Source organism: Sus scrofa, chromosome 9 (genome assembly GCF_054392235.1).
Source record: "Sus scrofa isolate SSC_HxYL_T2T_F1_AM1 chromosome 9, Sscrofa_HxYL_maternal_Yorkshire_Landrace_v2.0, whole genome shotgun sequence".
In the NCBI taxonomy this organism is placed as follows: Eukaryota; Metazoa; Chordata; class Mammalia; order Artiodactyla; family Suidae; genus Sus; species Sus scrofa.
The window spans coordinates 113,535,062-113,556,974 of record NC_139391.1 but is presented as its reverse complement, the minus strand read 5'-3'; the positions used below and the strand labels follow the sequence as shown (position 1 = coordinate 113,556,974).

Genomic DNA, 21,913 nt, shown 5'->3' with positions numbered 1-21,913 from the left:
GAAAAGAAAAAAAGAAAAAAAAGTATATCCTAAGTGGAGCCCAGCAGTCATCTCCGGAAAGCTGTCAAGTTTCAAGGTGAAACATGAATTCCCATCATTTCTTGAGCATTTTCTCTGCATCTGGGACTGGGCTACATGTTGTGCTCACATGATCCTATTTACTCTCCATGGGATCCCATGAGGTCCCCTTTCACAGAGGAGGAAAAGGAGGTGAAACAACTAGTGCAAGACTACGCAGCAGTCATATTACTTTGGGCATCTAAAATCCTCATCTGGTGGGGCCTCTGGAGGAAATGAGCCAAGGCTAGCTCAGATGGCAGGGGTGTTTTTTTAGCTGGGATGTCTGTTCTGGGATCATCCCTTTCTCCCAAGCAGGCAGCACACTCACTGCTCTACTGGTATCAAGCGGATAAAGCATGAGATTAGCCTTTAGCCAGTCCTGGTTCTAAATTCCAACCTAATTCCTTAGGCATGCAGCCTTGGAAAAGCGACTTTAAAACCAGCTCCAGGATGTAACGAATCCAACTTGTACCTTGAGAATGTGGGTTTGATCCTTGGACTCTGCTCAGGAGATTATGGAACCGCCTTTACCGTGAACTGCAGTGTAGCTCCCAGGCAGCTTGGATCTGGCGTTGCTGTGGCGTGAGCCGGCCGGCTACGGCTCTGATTTGACCCCTAGCCTGGAAACTTCCATGTGTTGTGGGTGAGGCCCTAAAAACAAACAAACAAACAAAAATACAGCTCCAGCTTTCCCCAGTTCTAAACCAAGGATAATATTTATCCCCCAGGGTTATTTTCAGGATTTAATAAAATAATGAACAAAAATCAATTAGCACACTGCTAAAATGTAGTCGATGCCCAGCCAAGGATGGCTGTATTGCTGTTATCATTCCACCGACATTCTTCAGCATTTCTCAGAACTTTCACGTTGACCACCCCCCTCTTCCCCCTGCGGTCAGACTTCTGTCTCCGCCCTCCTGGTCCCGCCCTCCCTGCTTCCCTCATTTCTTTCCCCAGTTGCCTCCTTGCACCCTAGAGAAACAGCAGCTCTGGCCCTGACCTAGCCTCTATCACCTGCTCAGGTGTGGAGTTTCTGGGCAATTTGAGCCCCCATCACCATGTGCTCCTCCACCTGGGCAGGACCCAGAGCCATGCTGGGCTGCCTGGCCCTCCTCTGGGCCCTCCTGGTTCCTGGTAAGTGTCAGCCCCTTCTGAGCAGGTGGGGTGCACTGGGAGGCCATGGGCTCAGCCTGCCCTCATTACTGCCATCTCTTTTGCAGGCCACCAAGAGATCAGGCTGGTACAGCTGCCCGTGATAGTGTCGCGTGTGGGGAACTCTGTCACCATGCCCTGCCGGATCACTACGTCCGTCAGCTACATCCATTGGTATCGCCAGCTGGAGGGCCAGGCCCCTGAGAGGCTCCTCTATCTGGCCACGTCGCAGCGGGATGTGCAGTGGGATTCCGTCCTGCAAGGCAATAAGGTCACCGCTAAGAAGGGCAATGATGACAAAAGCTGTACCCTGTCCTTGATGAAGCTGGAGAAGGGTGATGAGGGCCTGTATTACTGTGCTGCCTGGGATTCCCACAGCCCTGCTTGCAGTCTGGGACCCAGCACAAAAAGCACAGGCGCCCATTGATTGGCCCAGACCTGGCAACTGCCACCGCCTCTGTGTCTCTTGGGTCACCTTGCAATCATCCCTCAATATCCTGGCTCTGAGGGACTCCCTTTCTATGGGTCCTCTGCAGATAAATTTGAATGGGTGCTGGATCCAACCCAGGGAGGGAGATGTCCTGTCCGAAGGGACCTTTCATCTTTTGTCTTTTTTTTTTTTTTTTTTTTTTTTTTTTTTGCCTTTTCTAGGGCCACTCCTGAGGCATATGGAAGTTCCCAGGCTAGGGGTCTAATCTGAGATGTAGCCTCCGGCCTACGCCAGAGCCACAGCAATGCAGGATCCGAGCCGCGTCTGTGACCTACACGACAGGGCCAGGGATTGAACCTGCAACCTCATGGTCCCTAGTCGGATTCGTTAACCACCAAGCCACAACGGGAACTCCCGAAGGGACCTTTTGAAAGGATATCCTGCTCAGCATTTCTCCAGCATTTGGAGGAGAATCTGAGCTGCTCAATCTACCAGCCATTAGTCACATGTGGCTATTGAGCCCTTTTTTTTGGTCTCTTTGCCTTTTATCTAGGGCTGACCCCGCGGCATATGGAGGTTCCCAGGCCAGGGGTTGAATCGGAGCTGTAGCCACTGGCCTAAGCCAGAGCCACAGCAACGCGGGATCCGAGCCGTGTCTGCAACCTACACCACAGCTCACAGGAATGCCAGATCCTTAACCCACTGAGCAAGGCCAAGGATCAAACCCGCAACCTCATGGTTCCTAGTCAGATTCGTTAACCACTGAGCCATGACAGGAACTCACAAAACATTTAATTTTTAAATTATCTTTATTCATTTTAGGATCATACCCATGGCATATGGAAGTTCCCAGGCTAGGGGTCAGATCGGAGCTGCAGCTGCCAGTGTATGCCACAGCAATGCCAGACTTGAGCTACATCAATGACCTATACCACAGCTTGCAGCAACACTGGAATCTTAACCCACTGTGCAAGGCCATGCATCAAACCTGTATCCTCAAGGATACCAGTCAGGTTTGTTTGTGCTGATCTACAGTGGGAATTCCTAATTTTTTTTTAATTATAGTTGATTTACAATGTTCTGTCAAATTCTGCTGTATAGCAAAGAGATGCAGCCATACACACACATATACTTTCTTCTCATACTGTCTTCCATCATGTTCTATCACAAGTGATTGGATAGAGTTCCCTGTGCTGTACAGCAGGATATCATTGCCTACCCATTCTAAATGTTATCCTTTGCATCTATGAACCCCAAACTCCCAGTTCATCCCACTCCCTCCCTCCTCTCCAAAAAGCCAAAACATTTTAAAGTTGTGGCCTGAATTGACTCACATTTATTCCTGTTGGACAGTGCTGGAAGAGACTGGCAATATAAGAATCTGCCCATCTCCCTTGAGGAGTGCACACATGAAGTGCTGTGCAAATGATTTCAAGGGGGAAGGACTCTCTGGAGATTTGGCACAAAATGCTTGAAAGCGGAGCCTGGAAGTGAACTCCTGATTTCAGTCTCTGAGTTGCTGCCTCACCCCTTGTTATCATTTTGCAGGGGAGAAGCCAGAAGTTAGAAGCCCAGGAAACAATACTAGTAATATCTCAGTGTCCTCATCCATTGGCACGCCTGGCACTCAAACTCATGCTGTCAGACAATGGTCATCGTAGTGGATGACAATGGGGATGACTCATCCCTCTGGGGATGAGCCATGGAGCCCTCTGCCCCACATTCCTTGAACGTCGCTATACGTGGAATTTGGAGTAGAGAATCGAAATTCTCTCTTCTGTAAAATGAGGTGGTTGCACTGTGAAAATTATGACTCTGATTTCTGCATTCAAGTAAAATCATACAAATCAGGTATCACTATGTTCACTACCTTCTTATGGAACCTGTTCAACTTCTTGAAAAGAAAAGAAGAAAAGAAGAGAAAAGAAAGAGCTGTGTCACTTATTCTCCAGCCCTGAACAGGAAATCCCTCACCTGCTATATGTGGAGGAGAAATAAAAGCTCTTTGAGGTCTGAGCTGAATAGAAATCCTTTTCAACTGAAAATTCAAGGTTTATGTACAGCTTAATAGCAACAATAAAATGATTAATATGAGAAAAGTCTATGATTCTGAAAAATTTCGGTGTCACAGATTCCTTAGCTCATTGTCTACATCTCTGAGCTTCGATTTTGAACTTAGAGATGTGTCGTTCAGACCTTCTCTGCTTCTGGAAGAGCCCCACAATCTACCCTCTAGTGGAGGCTTAATTCAAGGCTAAGATCCCCTGGTAAGTGTGAGAAGAGATGGGGCAGACACTTACTTCAGCTCTGGGTTTGTGTTGTTCCTTTACTTCATCTTCTCCATTGTCCTAATCAAACTCTTTCCTCTTCTTGCATCCATCCCAGTGCCTGGCTCCACAGGGGAGAGAATTCTGTGAACTGGGGACAGTGAGGGGTGTGGCCAACAGGAGGAATTAGCTCATCACTCACGTCCTTATACAATTGCATTGTCCACAGTCCCCAAGAAGAGACAGCCCAGTGCCTGTGCTGTGAACCTTGACACTGCCCTACTGGGAACCCTACTCTCTCCACCCTCACTGGCTCCTGCTTTGCCCTGATGAGCTAGCTCTGTGAGCTTGAGCAAGATCACCACACTTCTAGGTATCAGTTTTCTCATCTCTAAAACAGAATTCAACAGTGCCAAAAACATCTCTCTCTCGGAATTATGCCACTTAATTGTAGTTTCAACCTCTAGGGTGACAGACTAGCTCTTTTCTGCATGAACATCCTACTGAGAAATATTTAGAGACCTAGAGTTTATCTTTCTTGGGTGATCTCATTTTCAGGGTAATCACTGCCAGAATCCTAAACCGTTTTCCTTAAGAAAAGGCCCCAAGTTTTTTTTTACTCTGATTGTCATTTGCTTTGGGGAGAATTCTAGCCAGTCTCTCTCAAGTGAGGTATTCAGTAGGGAAAGGCCTGGCTGTGTATTCTGTTGATGCCCTGGGTCATGTTAATTAAAGGCAGAGTGACATAGTAGAACAGTAACAGATCTTTATAAATTTTTGAATCCAACTATTTAGACATGAATTTTCCCTATCACTTTGGCACAGGAAAAATAGAACATTTGCACCCAGCACCTTCCTTGCCCAAGTTTGCTGTGAGGTGGGTGGGGCTCTCTCTGAAAGACAAGGGTGGGTGTGGCTGCTCCACAGCCTTGACCCTGAAGCTCCATCACACAGAGTGTGTGCTGGGGGGCAGGGCTGAGACCCTGTAGGTCCTCATGATGGGGAGTTCTCCTGTCAGGAGATGCCAATGATATCATTCAAGTCAGGGAACTAAGCGCATGAAAAGGGTGTACCCCCCAGTCCACACTATGCCCCCAATAGTAGCTTTGTGATCTGCCTGCTTTTTCCAGGAGACAGAGAGGGAGGAAGGAGAAAAAGGTCATGGGATCCACTGACTTCCTGTGTTATGCCCAGGTTGTGCTATGCATCTCTTCATACTGATGCTGAGACATGGATGTTTTCACTACATTCTCACAGTCAGGGACACTGAGTATTAGATGGAAATACATCGGGAAAATCATGGGCAGCTTTGGAATTATACGCAGTACTGAATGACTTCATGTTCCCTTCAGTAGCACACTGTGTGGTCTTGGTTGTACAGAAAGAAGTGTAAGTTTCAACTCTACTCCCTGAGCAGCCTCACGTTCCATCCTCACCCCTGTGGGGACTTGTTTCCTGCCTCAAAATGCCGTCAAAAATGCCGTCATTTAGATAAAACAAGCTAATAAGTATCACTGTTTTGGTAAGTGTAAACACTATTGAAGTTAAGAATTACAGTTTTATTTTAACAGCTTTCATGTGTACCAGTAGGATCCATCACATAGATTTATCTCTATAGGGAAGGCTTGCTTGGTGCAGTAGGGGGACTTAACAATGGCAGAATGGCTCTGGAGTGGACACAGGGACCCCTATCTGGGTCCTGGCAGATGGACAGCTCATCTGTCCTCAGAGGACCCCTCAGCTGCTTCTAGTAATTTCTTTTTCTCCTAATCCAAGATGACTGATTTAAGATTATGTAATAGCCTAGAAGACAGTTCTTCTTTTGCCATATCAGAGAACCAGATTTTGTTTTCAAATTTTAGTTCAAATAAGGAATCTATATTTCAAAGAAAATAGAATTCTACGATTTTTTTTTTTAGTCTACAAAAATGATGTCAGTTTAGAACTTATTTTCTCACTTTGCATTACTTTAGTAAAGAGTTGTGTTGCCTGCCACAACAGAGAAATGCAAAACCACAAGGAGGTACCATCTCACACCAGTCAGAATGGCCATCATCAAAAAAAAAATCTACAAACAGTAAATGCTGGAGAGGGTGTGGAGAAAAAGGAACCCTTGTACACTGTTGGTGGGAATGTAAATCGGTGCAGCCACTGTGAAAAACTGTATGGGAGTTCCTTAAAACACTAAAAATAGAGTTGCCTATGATGCAGCAATCCTACTCCTGGGTATATATCTGGGGAAAACTATATTTCAAAAAGATTCATACACCCCAATGTTCATAGCAGTACTATTTACAATAACCAAGACATGGAAGCAAACTAAATGTCCATAGACAGAGGAGTAAATAAAGATGTGATATATATACACAATGTAATACTACTCAGCCAAAAAAGAATGAAATAGTGTCACTTGAGGCAACATGGATAGAATCTAGAGATCATCATACTAAGCAAAGTAAGTGAGAAAGACAAATACCATATGATATCACTGATTTATGAAACAGAAACAGACTCACTGACATAGAAAACAAACTTATGGTTATAAAAGGGGATGGGGGAGTAAATGAAGAGTATGGGATTAGCAAATACAAACTACTATGTATAAAATAGATAAACAACCATGTCTTACTGTATAACACAGGGAGCTGTAGTCAATATCCTATAATGAACCACAGTGAAAAAGAATATGAAAAATAAAGTGTATATATATGTATAACTGAATCACTTTGTTGTACACCAAAAACTAACACAAGATTGTAAATCAACTATACTTCAATTTGAAAAAGAATAGTGTTGCCCAGTAAATGGAGAACTTTGTTCACATTTCTCAGGTATACTTGTGTTGGAATATTTGTATTTTCAGTTACTGAAGAGCTTCCTCTTTTCAGAAATACACCCCCAAATCGCTAACGAAGCAGCCATGGTGTTTGTGAGAACAGAAAGGCCTTTCCTTGAAAGCAACTCTGAGCCGTTTCAGAAGAGCAGAACACCTGGAAATAAAAGTCTTAATTCTTTGAATACTATTCCTGGAAATTTAGAAAAGCAGGCAGTTAACAGTTGGTGTCAATCAGTTCTTTTCCTGCTTTTAGACTTTCATCTTTCTTTCAGTGTTTTCAATGACTATTTTTCTGTGGAAAACCGATATTTGGGTCCATTTATCACAGGAAAACTTAGAAAATATCAGACACCATGGCATCTACTTTCAAGGACTTTCAAAAGAACCCAGGAGATCAACTAACCAGAACGAAGGTTTTAAACTGCTGGTCACCTCATGAAGTTAGGAGAAAGATGGAATTTTTGTAGGCACTCTAAGCAGTGATAACTCAGGCTGGATCAAGATATTTGGAGAAGGGAGTAAACTCATAGAAACTCCCCCTGGTAAGTAACCTTTTTTTTAGTCTTCCTTTAGCAGTGAAAAACTGACAGATGATTTTTATAAAAAACAATTTAGGATCCCCCTTATCTGACTGCCACATTCTTGACCTCAGCATATGAATGGCAATTTTGCAGCTACTAGTCACTGTATATGGAAATAAAACTATTTACTTCCCTGCTTGTAAGCCATTGAAATTCATCTTAGAACACACACACACACACACACACACACACACAACTCAGGCTAATAGAGTTCCTGTCATGGCTCAGTGGAAACAAATTTGACTAGCATCCATGAGGATGCAGGTTCAATCCCTGGCCTTGCTCAGTGGGTTAAGGATCCAGCATTGCCTGTGTGTATGCAGGTCACAGATGCAGCTTGGGTCCTGAGTTGCTGTGGCTGTGGTGTAGACCAGTGGCTGCAGCTTTGATTCAACCACTAGCCTGGAAACCTCCATATACCGTGGGTGTGGCCCTAAAAGACAAAAATAAAATAAAATAAAACAAAACAAAATAAAAAACAAAACAGGATAAGTATTAAAATATTTTGAGGACTATGTTTCATTTATACTTCAATATTCTTACAATATTATCATGGTATGTTATTATGTTGGTATAAGTTACTGTTTCAAGTTCCTATCCCTGTAAACAATCTATTAAGTGGGAAACACTTTTCTTAATTTTCTCTTCTCTATAAAACAAAGTGAATAATCTGGACCCTTATGTAATGTTAGAAATATTAAGTCTAACTTCTTATATTCTGAATATTTACCCTTCTGTAGCCTGATCTTTTAAATGGATTATTTGATTTCCTAATTAGTAATAATTCATAACCTGTATTACTACTCATGTGTGAAAACAATGTTTCTGACTCTAATCATGGCTCTGAAATGACCTCTTCCCCCTAAAAGTCTCTGTAAGTCATATTGTTTATGCATTTATTAAGTACTCAAAATATGAATCTTAGGGTGTCTCTCAAGAATGACTCCATTGCCCACAATTTCCTTTCTGTATTGATATCAAATTAGCTACAAATGTTAAAGCTGTTAAAAACTATAGCAGTTGCACTTCATTGCATTATTGAATTGTGTGACTCACAGCTGCATTTGCACTCATGATGGGAGTGGAAAATACCAAACCAAATACTGCAGAAATACCAAACTGAACAGAATTCTCTGATGAGCAGCACAGGATTTTACTTCAGTGCCCTAGAGATAAGAAGGATATTTTTAAATCAAAAAGGAGCAGTTTTTCAGCAGTGAATAGCTCAAGATAACATCACTAAGAATTCATACTCTGCAACAATGTATCTGGCCTAGGAAATGACAACTGGATTCTGGAAAGAAGTTACTTTAGAATCATTCCAGATGGGCCCATCTCAAAACATATAAATCACAAAATACTTGTAAAATATGGTGAATATACATGTCTTAAACACTCAAATCTATTGTTCCTTTTTTTTTTTCCTCTTTGGTAATTAAGGAATGATTAACTATTACAGTCTTGGCAAAGACATACTTTATACATGAAAATCTTTTAAGAGAGGAGATTGAGAGGATTTAGGCAACATGGTGAGGAAAGATATAATCAAACTCTCCAATGTAGCTGAAGCGAGACAAGAACAGACGGAGCTGCCCAGTCAGGGTGGTGTCGGTTCTTTGACTCTTGATCACATTTTTACTTAATGTGGTTTTGCCGAGCATCATCTCTGTGTAATGTTAGCATAGCCAATTTTTGTATATTTATATAAATATTGAAAGAATAAGCACAATTATAAAAACAGGCACAGTTCTGTTTGATTTCTGAATGTTTTGCTTCTATCTCACAGAACTGCAACTGTCAAACATAATTTCCAGTTCCCTATGTCATAGTGGAGTTGGACCGTATTAAAATATCCACCCTTGGGGCAGAATAAGAAACAATATATAATATGCAGACTCTTCATCATTTATTTAAACTGCTTGTTTCCAAGATCTATTTAAGACCTAAGATAGAAAACACACATACAGGCAGAACATGAAATAAAAATAAAAGTCACTAAGGAAAACAGAAGGCAAAAGGCCTGTGATGATCTAGCAGGAAGCACAGGGTAAAATTTCATGCTCAAATGTAGAAGAGTTATGTGTCAGTTCTATCTCAATTTAAAAAGTAAATAATAGCAATTAGATAGAAGAATAAGCACTTTATTGTTGAAAAATTATTAAAGTTATATTTGGGAAAAAATAAATATATAAAAGAAGAGAAAAATGAAAATGGGGTGTTGTACATAGTTTTTATTAACTGGTAAAATGAGCACACCAAAGTTTCAAAGATGGTATGTTTTCACACCATAACATTAGAAAAGGATTTCAGTGCAGAAAGTTTAGGAAGGAAGTGAAGATAGGATACTGTCTTCAATATCATCTTATAAAACAGAAGAAATGGTCTTTAAACAAACCCTTTTACACTCTCAGGCCATCAATGCCATGGGCACCGACATTTATTATTCACAGATGGTGACCCTCAGCAGACAGGGTCAAGCAGGTAAGGTTTTCGAGGTCCAACATGACTGTAATAGGATTTGAGGATCAGGTATCCTGCCATTTTTTTTTTCAGTCATTCTTCCTTGAAGGCCCACTGCCAGGAGCTGCAAGCTGACCTCTGTCCATGAGCTGGAGAGAAATCACTCTGAGGGTGAACTTTCCAGTAAAAACTTGGAATGCCAATAGATTGTGCTATGGACGGGGGCAGGGGAAAGCCATTTGTTTTGAACAACACAAGTGGAGCAATTCTGTATGTGGACTGCCTTCATTAGGTTTTAGCCAGTGTTCCCTTTGATTTTCTTAACCCTGGAAATGCAGCAGGTAAAACTAGATAAAATTGCCTTTAATTGTGTGTGTGAAAAGCATATTTCCTGTGATGATGGCTTTGAGAATTCCAGGCATATTGGAGCACAGTGGAATGCAAACAAAGGAAGGGTCTTCATAGTTGATTGCCACAGATCTAGTTTCAACCTCCAAATACTAAATTTCCATTAGTAAGGGCAAACTTTGGTCCCATGATATTAAAATATCATATTGGAGCAACAAAAACAGCTCAAACAAATCGCTAATAATAATGCTAATGATAATAATCATAGTTATTATTATAATCTCTTTTGCATAGGATTTTTAATAAAATTGCTTTTTCAGATCTTGTTTCATATTGGTCTCAATTCAGCACTGATAGGGATGTTGAAATAATTTACTCTAACATTATGTTTTCAAATAAACAAGCCCTGAAATCTTTAATTTACTTGATTTGCTCAACCACAGAACTTGGTAGGAGCAAAATGACCCCGAAACATAACCCTGGTCTCTTGAATCACAAGTCATCATAGTTCCATTAGGATTTTAAGAACTCAGAGAAGCTAAATTAGTCTAAAGTTTTTGATATGGGTTGAATCACTGTGGACTTCATACAACAAAATCTTCGGTGCTGGAACAAAACTTTTCGTCATAGGTAGGTATGAGGAATGCAGCCTTTTCAAGGAGATGGGGGCAGGCAAGAAACAAATTTGAATTATAGTTAAAAATGTTTGGAAAAATGGGAATGGGAATGGGGATTAGATGTCGAAGTTTAGGAGAGGTTTTAAAACAAATGCCTAGAGTAAAGGAAAGCAGAGACAACATGGTGCAGATATAGTAGGATTTGGGTTTGTGTGCATGTGGGCTTATGTAAGAGGGCTCATGGATAACTCCTATAATCATCATGAAAGTGTTGGGCTTAAGGCTGATGTGCGTTATGACAGGTGAGTTTTGTCAATCGATACGTGTCCTTTTCTGATGGTGAAAAGCTGTTTTCAAAAATCTAGGCTTTGGAGTCAGGCTAACCTGGAACTCTGGGTCCATAATTTACTGCTGCTGAGAACTTGGTTGATTACTTTTGGGTCTCAGTCTCCTAATCTGTGAAATGGGATAACAGTATGTATCCAGCATGGGTTGTATAAGAATAAATTGAAATAGTGTGAAGAGTTTACTTGGCATGTTGTCTAACACATCAAAAGTGCTGGATAGGTGAATCTACACTCTATTCAAATGAAAGGGAAAACTGTATCCCAGAGGAGAGTTGTTTGCAGCCAAAAATATTGACAGAACGGAAATTCCTCAGAGGATACAGCTTTACTTCTAACCACTCAAATGGAAAGTTCTCTTATGTTCCACTCACACTCACACAGTATTGGTAGGACTTCAGTCTACTTGACAAGAAAAATGATATTAAAATGTGTTTGTTTTTATATTTGTTGTTCTATGTGCTTTAAAGCCTAATCTTTTAATTTAGTTGGTATCTCCTCTAATATCAACATTTATTGGCTCTAAAATATATTCAGTAAGTTCTGGCTTCATGATCATATTTACCAGAAAGTTTTAATGCATACATTCAATGACTGAGATGTAAAGGCAATTCAATATAGAGATTAAAGTCATAATATGATTTTCTTATTTAAATATGAAATAGCATTACTTAATTTATAAAAGAAAATGAGAAGAAAAAATATAGAACTCTAACTCAATATAAGCATTAAGTATATGGTTGGAGAAATATAGTGTCTTACTATTATAATCCATAAAATACTATTTACACTGAAGTGAGATGTATAAAGTCAAGCACATTATGACCTAATTATATTTACAGCATAAGTAAAAAAATCACCACTGTTTGCATATGGATTTAGTAGAGAACTCAGAAACTTTGCTACAGAGGCAAAAATTCTCAAGAATTTTTTTCCTTTCCTTTTAAATAAGTCCAATTTTTCTTTTCTTAAGAAATGACCCACCCAATGATTAAACGAATTCCAAACTAGCTCAAAGAGAATATTAATATGGTATTTGTGTCTCATTAGAAAATCAAGTTGGAGGAGTTCCCATCGTGGCTCAGTGGTTAACGAATCCAACTAGGACCCATGAGGTTGTGGGTTCAATCCCTGGCCTTGCTCAGTGGGTTGAGGATCTGGCATTGCCATGAGCTGTGGTGTAGGTCGCAGACCGGCTTGGATCACGAGTTGCTGTGGCTGTGGTGTAGGCCAGTGGCTACAGCTCCGATTAGACCTCTAGCCTGGGAACCTCCACATGCCGTGGGAGTGGCCCTAGAAAAGGCAAAAAAAAAAAAAAAGAAAAGAAAATCAATTTGGAAATGTTCTAACACTTATAATTTTAACCATTGGATTAGCTATAAAAGGATAATCAAGTAACATTCCAGCCTTCACGCGACATTCTTTATAAACTGTAATGTTTTCTTTTATATTTTGACATTGTGTCTGCAAGACTATACGTCTCAGGAAGCATGCATTTGACCTTTCTTTAAATATATACACTTTATTCAGCAGGGAAAACAAAGTAAATACTGGAGCTCTAAACAGTTCAGCAGCCTATAAGGTAGATTCCAATTTGGGGAAGACAATGAGAGACAAAGTACAGTGCATGTTGGTCATGCTTAAACTTTAAGTGAAATTCCAGAATAAAATGTGCTTTTGGTGAACATTTTCTAAAGTGAAACAAAAGTCTGATAAGCACTTTACTTGATAAAGTTTATGTAAAACATATCAGAAAATTACACATTTTTAATAGAAGTTTTGGAAAGTTTGCTATTTAGTTTTTAAATTCAAGATGCTGTAAATGATTTACTCCTCTATTCAAAAGTCTGGAGTGGTTCAGATAGGAAATTGAGATGCTGTATAAAATTAGAAATCTATAAGAATTGCACCACTTCAGAACTGGCCGTAGGACCCACATTTAGAGCTAAAAGTTCAACATCACAAATTGTCAAGTTCGCATGGATATTTTTCCCATTACAAAAAGTGGCTGTTTAAAAATATGATAAAGTTCCTCCTGATATTTACTTGTATGAGGACAGAAATAATTATGGCTCATTTCAGAACCAGTTAAATGAAGAATGAGCTTCCACAGACTTGCAGAACAAGAGAATGTGTTATGTGGCCAAAGAGAGCATAAGTTACAAAACACAGGATCAGAAAGGGAGGTAGTTTAGAAGCCATCAAAGATTCTCACTTGCAGAGAAGCCGTCAAATTTCCCTGACCTCCTCCTCCATCCCTGATCCCACCACCCACCCATCCTCTTTCAAACAGACTCCACCATGAGAGAACAAAAGAGATTAAAAGAAATTAACTTGCTCATGAATGTTAGAAGCCTTGCTATGGGGCAGTTAAAAGTCATACCCCATCCCTGCATATGGAGAAAATACGAAGGCCAAGGCGTAATCCAACTTTGCTACTTATTAGCTGTGACACGGGGCAAGTGACACAAAGTACTGAACTTCTTTTCCCCTTGAAAATAAGAACAATGAGAAGCACTAATATTCTACTGTGGCTGAAATCCATGGTGAGCACTAACTCAATGGCAGGGTTTCTTCCTCTTACTACTCGCTAAGTTTTTCCAAACCACACAATGTTCATGTTACTCGAATAATTCTTTTTCATTATTGTTTCACTTCCCCCCCACAGACAGAAATCTTGCTACAGACATGACCCCCAAGCCCACTGTTTTCCTTCCTTCAATTGCTGAGATAGAGCACTCTAAGGTTGGAACATACCTTTGTCTTCTGGAGAAGTTTTTCCCTAATGCTATTCAGGTTTATTGGAAAGAAAAGAATGACAACAGAGTTCTGGAATCCATGCAAGGAAACACCGTGAAGACTGATGACACATACATGAAATTCAGCTGGCTGACTGTGAGTGAAGAGTCCATGGGTAAAGAACACATATGTTTCGTCAAACATGAGAAAAACAGAGTAGAACCTGTTCAGGAGATTCTTTTTCCTTCAATTAATGAAGGTATGTGAATATAAATATATATGTAATCTCCCAGAACACTGTGTTTCAAGGAAAATATCCCACCTTTTCTGCTAAGCATTAATGATAAACAAGTAAGTCTTTGTAAAATGATGTTTCATTTAATTGTAGCATGAATGTCCTGTTATTTCCCCATAGAACTAAAATAGGATATTCTTTGAAACATCAAAAAGAAAATAAAATGTACTTAATCTTTCTCAGCCTCAGTTTCATCTTCCACAATATTAAAGTCACAGTGATGTTTCTTAGGGTTGTTATATGGCTGAAATGAAAGGACATGCATGAAAACATCTAGCAAATTAGCACACAACCAATGTGCAAAAGCAGATGCCATTATAGATGATCTTGGTTGATGAGGAAATAAGAACCACTATACTTCTTGCAGGAAGGGTCTGTTCAATAAGGAAAGCCACACTCACTTCAATCTTGCTCTATTCAAAGTATAACTCAGAAAGGAGTATTAAATGACAAAATTGTGTTCCGATGAGAGTCAGATTACCGCTCAATAAAAAGTAGAGTAATTTGACCACTGTGGTTTTATTATGGTCTTAGGTTTTTGACCTTTGTACTTTACATACCAACTTAAGATAAAATTTTGCAAGTAAGATTGGGTAAGGGTTACCCCCATTCTACATAATGAATGTATTCCTTGCCATTGGTGAATGCCTCTCAAGAAACGTTTATTGCAGCCTTAGCACGTGCCAGTTCTGGAGGAGACATGGGGATGAACACCCTGGGGTGAATTCCTGTCCCAGGAGCTGGCACTACACTAAAGAGAATACATTCTTTTCCTGTTGACTCAGGGTCACCCGATTCTGGCATGATGTCCCAAAGGAGCCCCTGGGTGCAGAGGCTGTACACATCCACTCAGGGAGGGCAGGGAGCTCGGTGTGCCTTGGCCCTGGCAGTGGTGACTGTAACTCACTAGACTCAGTACTTGGTGTCCTGAGTATTAAATTAACAGAGCAAAGGCCCCAGGATGCCCATCAAAAGGAGTCATTTTCGGAGTTCCCGTTGTGGCTCAGTGGTTAATGAATCTGACTAGGAACCATGAGGTTGGGGGTTCAATCCCTGGCCTCGCTCAGTGGGTTAAGGACCTGGCATTGCAGTGAGCTGTGGTGTAGGTCTCATATGTGGCTCGGATCCTGCATTGCTGTGGCTGTGGTGTAGGCTGGTGGCTACAGCTCTGATTAGACCCCTCCCCAGCCTGGGAACCTCCATACGCTCTAGAAAGGACAAAAAAAAAAAAAAAAAAAAAAAAAAAAAGGAGTCATTTTTGCTTCTCCTTGTGTTAGGATGCACTTTTTAAGTATGGGAGACAAGTGTGTAACAAATGTGCAGAGACTTTGCTGTGTACCAGTGCGAATTTCTGAAATAAGTCTTTATCTGCTCCGATCTTTAGTATGTCCAGTGATCAATTAAGATTTGAATGCTTGCCTTGGCTTTGTCTTTGGGCTGAGGTGAAGAGCTAATGCAATTATGTCAGTGAAAACACTTGCTTTCCAAAACATTAGTGGATGTGTTTGTTTATTTATTTATTTATTTACTTTTTCTGGTGACACCCGAGGCATGTGGCAGTGCCCAGGCCAGGGGTCAAATCGGAGCTATGGCTGCTGGCCTATGCCACTGCCACAGTAATGCGGGATCTGAGCCGTCTGTGACCTACACCACAGCTCATGGCAAGCCCGATCCTTAACCCACTGAGGGAGGCCAGGGATCGAACCTGCATTCTCATGCATACTAGTTGGTTTCCTTACCGCTGAGCCATCACGGGAACTCCAGAAGTTTTCTGTTTTCCATAAAAGCTAAGAATGTGATATGGAAGCACAAATCATGAAGTGACTTTTGAAGCAAGAGAAAACTAATCTGGTCCAAGTTTTTGACCAATCCTGACTAAGAAAGACATCTTAGGATGCACAACCGTTGACAATGCAGAATTTTCACTTTATTGTTTCTACCTCAATCTATTCATAGTAATAAGAGATTTATTTATCTTTTAATGAATATGGTTACTATAAGCCAAACAGATTTCTAAGACACATTAGGATCAGTTCTTGATATTTTAACATCAAAACACCATGTCATTCTTGGCATTTACTGCAAAGTTTTTAGATCTCAAACTCAATTTTTAGATTATACTGAAAAAAGATCTGATCGAGGGCATAACATGACATAGCAGAACCACATCTACACTGACAAGAACACATCCAGAAGAAAAAGGATAAAAATTAAACAACCATTATGGCTCTGATTTTTCCTACCTCCAACAATTCCTTATCTTAAAAAGAAAACCTTGTCTTTGTATGCTTGCCTTTTTTACTTTTTTACACTGCAGATAAACACAGCTCTCACCTCAGGCTTTAAAGAGTCAGAGAGCCATAAATGCGATTTGGCCTGTTTTTCTATATCTGGAATTTTCTATCCCAGGAATGGCACTGAAGTGCTGAGCTCCTGTAATAAAAAGGTTATTTATTGCTAAGAATAATTAAGCTATCTGGAAAATAAGATGTTTCTAGTATCCACTGTGGTGGAATTATGTTCTCTCTTATAGATTATTTTTTCTCTCTCTTCCTATGGGTTATTTGACAAAGCACTTTCCACGTGATCTATCTCATTTAATCCCTACAACGGAGCGTTTGATGCTGGCTCTGCCATCACTGGTATGAACGTTATTTACCCTCCACCCCTTACTCCTCCTTGGTAACATGCAGTCCCTCAATATACAACCCCCTCCAGGGTCACTGGGGGGTAGAGAAGACAGAGCATGTGAAGGACTTAAGGGAGTGCCTGGCCCAGATCCATTCACTCCGGAGCTCTTAGCCTTATTGATATTGTGTTCATTACGCCCACAAACACCACAACTGCAGAAAATCATGTGCAGGAGGTGGGGGTGCTGCAGATGTGTGATTTGGAAGGGTACGGCTGCTTTCCTTTGCTTAGATGGGAAGCTGCCTGAACCAGACTCCTTTGAATGTGAGAGTCTGTGGTAGGTTCTGGGACTGGATGAATTTGATTTGTTAGCAACTCTTCATCTCCAACGCGTGTGCTGAAGACTCTAGAGCAGCCGCTCTTTCTGTTGATCTTTCTGAAAAGTATTTCTCAAATACCTACTTTTCAACAGGCACTGTGCCAGGAGCTATGAACCCAGAAGGAAAACAAGGTGGTCTTGAATATTTACCTCTAGTTGTGATTTAAGAAAAAAGAACGAAAATGTACCTTTGAGGAACTTCATCATTTTCATGTGCTGAAAACAATACATAGATTAGATCTACTGAACTACATTGAATCGGATGAAGTTTCCTGCAGTTGTGGCGCTCCTATTGTTAATGATTGTCTCTCTGCTGGCAGATCGTATTATATGTATGATATATATGTGTTACACACATGCCTACATCCATATGTGTTACACTCATGAATATCTATGCACACTATCAAAGAAGGGGCATGAAAACTGACTAATACTTGCTCTCATTTCTTGTAGTTGTCTCCTCAGCTGTCATGCCTACTGATTCTCCAAATGATTGCTTGAAGGATGAAAGTAGTAAGTTTTTGTACATGCTTGTTTTTACGTTATGCTTTAGTCATTTTTTCCCTCCTGATCAATTAACTTATGAACTTCTCTGGCTTAAAGTGGAAAAGACGGAGTTCCCGTCTTGGCACAGCAGAAACGAATCTGCCTAGGAACCATGAGGTTGGGGTTCAATCCCTGGCCTCACTCAGCGGGTCAAGGATCCAGCATTGCCATGAGCTGCGGTGTAGGTCACAGACGCAGCTCGGATCTGGCGTTGATGTGGCTGTGGCATAGGCCGGTGGCAACGGCTCCAATTAGACCCCTAGCCTGGGAACCTCCATGGTCCTAAAAAGACAAAAATAAAATAAAATAAAATAAAGATAAAGTGGAAAAGACTAATTATCTAGAATTGTGAGTCTAACCATTTTCATAGTTTTAATGACTATCTACTGCCTCTCTGTCAGCCAGTTATGTGCATACCGGCTCATACTTATACACACATATATACATATATACACAATCTCAATAATAGGCATGAGGAGAGTTCCCACTGTGGCTCAGTGGAAACAAACCCAACTAGAAACCATCAGGTTGCAGGTTTGATCTCTGGTCTCGCTCTGTGGGTTAAGGATCCAGCGTTGCCATGAGCTGTGTGTAGGTCGCAGATGTGGCTCAGAGGCCACGTTGCTGTGGCTGTGGTGTAGGCTGGCAGCAGTAGCTCTGATTTAACCTCGAGCTTGGGAACTTCCAAATGCCATGGGTGTGGCCTTAAAAAGCAATAAATAAATAAATAAATAAATAAATAAATAAATAAAATTAAAATAGCCACAGGCAATTAATTAATACTTGCTCTCATTTCTTCTAGAAGTCTCTGATAGTGATTCTAGAAAGGCCTGTGTAAGAAATGAAAGTGGTAAGTTTTTGCATATATTTGCCTTCATGTCATCTCCTAGCATTGCTCTTCTTCATGATCAAATTACCTTTAAAACTTTCCCATTTGGTGGTAGGAAAAAAGCAATTATTTCTGGAACGGTAGAGCTCACACATTTAATGAGTGTATCTCCTATCTCTGTGGGCAGATTTGACATATATGTGTGTTGTGTACATATATACATACACACACACACACACACATATATATCACACTGTCGAATAAATTGGTATGAACAATTGACTAATGCTTGCTCTCCTTTCTTCTAGAAATCACTAATTCTACAAAAGCTTGTCTGAAAGATGAAAGCAGTAAGTTTCATATATGCCTGTCTTTATGTCATGCTAGAGCACTGTCTTTAACTTATAAATATTCCTGGTTTAAGGTAAAAAGCCAGAATGTCTGCATATTTAAGAATAGACTGGTAATATTTTAAAGTCGATCCATCATTTCCTAGCAGTAATCTTAACACAGTAAATACATATGAGATGACTGTAAATCAGAGTTGCAGTGACAGACTCTGAATTATTTCATCAACGAGCTGCCTTCATTTTGGTGGCTTGGGTTTCAAATGACCGAGCAAAAATGATACCAAGTCGCCTCTGGATTTTCTTAAGGCTTTGGACACTGCTAGCAGCTAGTGAGCTAAACTGACACTTACTGAGAGCTTCGCTGTATGTGAAGCTCTTCATTATATGCAAAAGCCTTGTACTGTGTTTCTTATATATTATCAGTGTGATTTTCATAATACTCCTATGAAGATGTATATAATTTTGCCCCTTTTTAAAAATTAGGGCAATGAACCAAAATTAAGTCCCTGGTACCAAGCCACACAGCCAGATATGGGGTTTCAGCCTGGGCCATTTGAATTTCTCCTCAATTGTCTGTATCAAGACATTGATACAGAGCTAGAAATCCCAATGCTCTGGCCTCGAGACAAGAGGAACACATGGGTGGGGTTGTAAGTATACGAGCTTCTGACTATCACAGGCTGGACTTCAAACTCAGTTCCCTTATTGTTCCCTGCATGAAAATGGGTAAATTACTTCTATGTCTGAGCAAGACTGGTAGAACAGGGAACAAAGACACTTAAGTCTGTTCTTGAAGAAAAGCTCACATGTGTATATCATGAATTGTCTAGAATAAGGTATCCATTTCGCCACCACAGAGTCAGTACTAGGTGGTGGCCCTTTCTGCCTGTGTGGGACGTTCTAAGTGAACTGAGAAGCACTGGCTCTGGTCCTGCTGATCCTTCCTCCAGGCCCAGTGTCGGGGGGCCTGGAACTCAGTGGCCATCTGACCACGGGCAGTGGGTTATGAGCACATCACCTCCTGATCCCGTTCCACACCAAGTGCTAATGATCCCGGAGTTCTGACTCTATGAAGATGAAGCATGGAAAAGGGACATTTCCGGGAGAACAGACTCAACCTTGTGGTTTGTTCATTCAGGAGCCACACCTGCCCCACCATCACTGTTGGTAATTATTTCTTGAAAACATATGTTTCTTATAAAATTTCAAAGGAGAGTAAGTGCAATTGTCTTATAACATCACAGCCACAATGAGAGACATTCAAGACACAGAGGTGACTGAGGCATGAGCTCCTAAAGTTCTAGGGATTTTGGATTAATTTTCTTCCATTGTGTACAATGCTGTCTTGATTAAAAGTTCCCACCCCACTGTGAACAACACCAGGAGATTTCATGAATCGTACCTTTCTCAAGAGTCTCACTGAAGTACGTGTATGGCTCAAGTGCTTCCAAATCACCAATTACATTTTTTATTTATTTAACTCTTGATGTCCAGGGTATGTATTGCACTCGGGGATGCAGGACTGCGGGGAAGCTAAGAATGTGTTTTTAAAGTCATATTGCTGGGATGCTGGATTGAAATGTGGTATCTCACACTTTCTAAGTGTGTGACATCAGGCCAATTCCTCCTCTCTGTCCTCAGTTTATTTGTTAAACGGGACTGAGAATAAAAATCTCATTCACTATTGTAAAAATTAAGATTCAGGTTTTGCCTGCAAAATTCTAAGCGTATGTGGCATTGGTTAGTGGTTAGTGAATACTACCTATTATTAGTTCTTAAACATGTGGAAAGGGTAAAGAAAATGCTAAAAGCAACTTATCACAAGTGGTTTTTTACAACTGGACTCACTCGTTAAAAACACGACCTTACTTTTCAAGAAGGTTCTACTGAATTTAGAATTGAATTTTCAATAAGGTTCTATTGAATTTAGCTGAAGTTGTTTTGAAGACTTGAGTTTTGAACTGGATTCTGAGTTGTCCTGATTGGGCTGGTCGAGGTGGTAGTAGTTTGCTTTGGGGCTTGGTAATGTGGGGCATGAGGAGTAACTAATTGTGACCCCTCCCCATCACTATGACCTAGCCTGTCAACAGAACAGATAACTCATCAAAATGACTTCTCTTAGATACCCTGCAGCTGCAGCTCGAGAACACCTCTGCCTACTACACCTACCTCCTCCTCCTCCTCAAGAGTACCCTCTACTTCGCCACCGTCCTCTCCTGTCTGTTTAGGAGAACAGTCTGCAGCAGTGGGAAGACCTCCTGACAGATGATGCCACCAAGGGCTCAACTTCGCTTCAGCATCATTGTCTCTACAAGTGTCTGCTGAGGATCTAGCAGCACTTCCTTTCTGGGTTTGGCTTCCTTCAGAGAATGTGTACATCTTTGTATTAGGTCAACATTGTGTAGGTTTTTTCAAACCACTGGGCAAACAGACCCTTGCACTGCATAACAAGGAATTCTGCCATGACTCGGGGCAGGGCTGAGGGCTGGTCCCCGGGAGCCTTTCCCACCACTGTCCCTCAGTGTCAGCAGCTCCTCCAGCTGCCTGAGTCCTCTTGCCTCGTGAGCACACACAGCACAGCACACAGCTCCCCGTCTCCTCCCTCAGGGCTCCAGCCAGACCACAGCCCTGACCTTCCCTGTACACATCTGGAGCTCCCAGCTTTGCTGCTTCAATTCTGTTCTCTGATTTTCATAATAGGCACAATCAATTAAAAAGATATCCAAACTCTACTTTTGTCTATGTGTACCTTAATTTCATGAAATCTAACCAAGGTAGAAAGAGCGTGACAACCGAGCCATCAGATTCACCTTGCTCGTGATAATGGTCCACACCACATTTCTAATCTTTCCCGAGACGGTGGGATGGTGCTTTCTTGGGGGCACTGGCTCCAAGGGGAGCTACGGCCAAATGAAGGTGCAGGGTTCCTTCTCTTCCAAAGGTCACTGGAACCAGACTCATTGGTTTGGGATGTTCCTATGGTGACAGTGTAACACCCAGCATGACTTACACCGGGTGTGCTCAGACCCGTACTCGTGTCTCATAAGCA

General features: G+C 41.1%; 1 gene segment (V, D, J or C); it reads left to right on the top strand.

Annotated features, from left to right (window-relative positions):
* The first annotated feature begins 1,025 nt into the window (after positions 1-1,025).
* Positions 1,026-21,596, top strand: LOC102158411 (T-cell receptor gamma chain C region 5/10-13-like). The segment is given in 8 exon segments: positions 1,026-1,194; positions 1,281-1,587; positions 10,715-10,764; positions 13,764-14,093; positions 17,593-17,652; positions 18,488-18,535; positions 18,823-18,864; positions 20,987-21,596. Coding segments are annotated over 8 exon segments (1,053 nt in total).
* The last annotated feature ends 317 nt before the right edge of the window (positions 21,597-21,913 follow it).